General features: G+C 48.5%; 1 protein-coding gene across 1 annotated transcript in view; it reads right to left on the bottom strand.

The window, feature by feature from the left end:
- LOC105551671 (killer cell immunoglobulin-like receptor 2DL1) overlaps positions 1-2,681 on the bottom strand; it is a 13,395-nt gene that overhangs the window by 7,891 nt on the left and 2,823 nt on the right. Inside the window, exon 4 of the mRNA XM_011997010.1 lies at positions 1,877-2,140. Within this exon, the coding sequence (XP_011852400.1) occupies positions 1,877-2,140 (264 nt within the window). The remainder of the gene's footprint in view (positions 1-1,876; positions 2,141-2,681) is intronic.

Raw genomic sequence — 2,681 nt, 5'->3', positions numbered from 1 at the left:
GGAAAGAACCGAAGCATCTGTAGGTTCCTCCGTGGGTGGCAGGGCCCAGAGGGAAGTCGCCCTGGAATGTTCCGTTGACGCTTCGCACTGCAGAGAGACTAAGTTCACGGGCCTCCCCCTCCCTGGATAGATGGTACATGTCAAAGGAGCGCCGGGAGCTGCAGGACAAGGTCACGTTCTCTCCTGCCTGAACCGTGGGGCCTGGCTGGGCTGAGAGAGAAGGTTTCTCATATTTACCTGGAAGGAGAAGAGGCAGTTTCTTCAGGGAGGTTCTTCCTTGTCACAGCTCCCCTCACATCTGAGCTGAGAACTCACTCCCCTGCTCTATGCTAATGCTCTCTCTCACCCTCCACCCCATCTCTCTTCATGTCTGTTTCCTCCTTCCACCTTCTCTGTCTCTCTAGGTCTCTGACCTCACTTCCCCAGCCCGTGGTGTGTTTTCCCTTTTCGTATTGTTTTCTTCTCTATGATCCTCCTTGGATTGTTGACTTGATCTTCCTTTTTCTTTAATTCTGAGTTTCTCACTTTCTGTTTTGTTTATAACCTTCTGAACATTTCTATGTATTATCTATCGATCTATCTATCTATCTATCTATCTGCTACCTGTCAATCTATCAATTATCTATCTGTAATCTATATCTATGTATCATTTATCTCTCTATCAATGGTCTGTCTCTCTATCTATCCACCATCTATTATCTATATTTATGTAACATCTGTCTATTCCCTCTCTATCTGTCTGCCTCTCTGTCTCTATGTATCGTCTACGTATCTATGTACCTATCTATGTGTCTATCTATCTCTCTATCTACCTATCTATCTATCTATCTATCTATCTATCTATCTATCTATCTATCTATCAATCATCATCATCATCATCTCCATGTATCATCTATCTATCAATCGCCATCTATGTATCTATAACCCATCCATTATCTATGATCTACCTATTTATCATCTATCTATATCTATCTATCCATCTACCATCTGTCTCTCTCCATCTCCTTGTCTTTCTCTGCCTCTCAGTCTCTCTAGTTCTATTTGGAATCTCTGCAATCCATCCCCACATCTTTATCTATCTCTGTCTTTGTGCCCCTCCCTCAGGGTTCTGATTTTGGAGCTTTTCTCTCCTCCCTTCCATCATTCTCTCCACTCCTCTGCCCTCTCTTCTGTCTCTTTATGTGTCTGTGAGTCTCTCGGTCCCCTTCCTCTGGCTCATTGTCTGTGTGTTTATGTCTTTGCTTTTTGATGTTCCTGATTTCTCTCTGTGTCTCTCAGTAATCGATCATATGTAGGTTATGTGGAATATGAGCCTCAGAATCCAGTGCGGGGACCCCAAGTACACACAGCATACAGGGGTTGGTGTTCTGGGGCCACGATATCCTGGGACGATGACTCTTCACTGTACGGAAGGCAGAGGTGTCAGAACAAACACGGCATCTATAGGTGCCACAAGGTCTGAGGCCACAGGGGCTGACTCAGGACAGAAATATGGGTGTCCTTGGGTTCTCCTGGTAGAAACGCTTTGCGGAGGTAAAGCAGAAATGAAACTTCTAACCTGTGCCAGGTATCTGAGCAAAGTCAGCATGGAAGGACGCCTGTCTCTGGGACATGTCTGTGTGTCTGGGTGTCCCCTTTAACTCTTTCTCTCTTTTCTACCTCCCCGTATGGCCCCTGTGTCTGTCCTCTGTTATGACACCTGGTCTGTACTTGTGTCTCCTGTTTCTCTGTCTTTGTTGGTACAGACCTCGCCAAGTCAGTCTCTCTCCATAAGAATCCCACACTCATCTTCCTCATGACCACCTGGGGCTTCCAAGTCCTAGATCATTCACTCTGTGTCCCAGTGACAATGAGAAGAATGTCCGGACACTCTCACCTGTGATCACGATGTCCAGGGGGTCACTGGGAGCTGACAACACATGGGGGGAGTGAGTAAAAGAACCGTAGCATCTGAAGGTCCCTGCAAGGGTAGACATCATGGAATTGATGGAATAGTTGGCCTGGGAACCCCTACCATGGAGCTCTCCAACAAGGTGCAAGGGCTCCTCAAGGGTCACCTCACGGTGCAGAAAGAAGTGCTCAAACACGGTATCTGAGGAACATTGTAGGGTGACCGTCTCTCCTGATTTCACCAGGGGACCTGGGAGGGCCAGGAGGGAAGGTTTTTTGTGGACTCCTAGAAAGAGAGGTTGTGAGTTTAGAAGGCGTCTCCCTTTGTCATCATATCCATGGCACCTGGAACGAGTGAGGGTTCCCCTCCCGGCTGTCTGTCTCTTTCCTCCCTCTCTGTGTCTCCCTGTCTTTTATCCCCTGGTGCAGGTCCCTCCATCTCTCTCCCTCCCTCTTCTCTGTCCATCTGTCTCTAGTAGCCTTGGACGCCCTTCCCACTGGACTCAGCCTCATCTCTTAGGCTGTTGTATCTGTTTCCCACTCATCTCTTTCCTCCTGTCTGTGTGGGGGTGGAAGAGGAACCATGGCAGGCTGCATGTCCAGGCTCTTAACAGCCTGGTTCAATCTGTTTTGGATAAACTGGAGTCCCTGGCAGGAGGAATGAACTGATCAGTAAGGCAGGCACCAGTGTCCACACCCCCTGTTCCTGGTGGGGATTGGGAGCCTCTCCTGCCATGCCTGTGCCTTCTCCATGGCCTCAGCTTCCACAGGGTGGCTCCTGGTGCTGGTTC

The sequence above is a fragment of the Mandrillus leucophaeus genome, unplaced genomic scaffold (assembly GCF_000951045.1).
Source record: "Mandrillus leucophaeus isolate KB7577 unplaced genomic scaffold, Mleu.le_1.0 Scaffold53, whole genome shotgun sequence".
Lineage (NCBI taxonomy): Eukaryota > Metazoa > Chordata > Mammalia > Primates > Cercopithecidae > Mandrillus > Mandrillus leucophaeus.
This window is presented reverse-complemented; position numbering and strand designations above follow the sequence as displayed.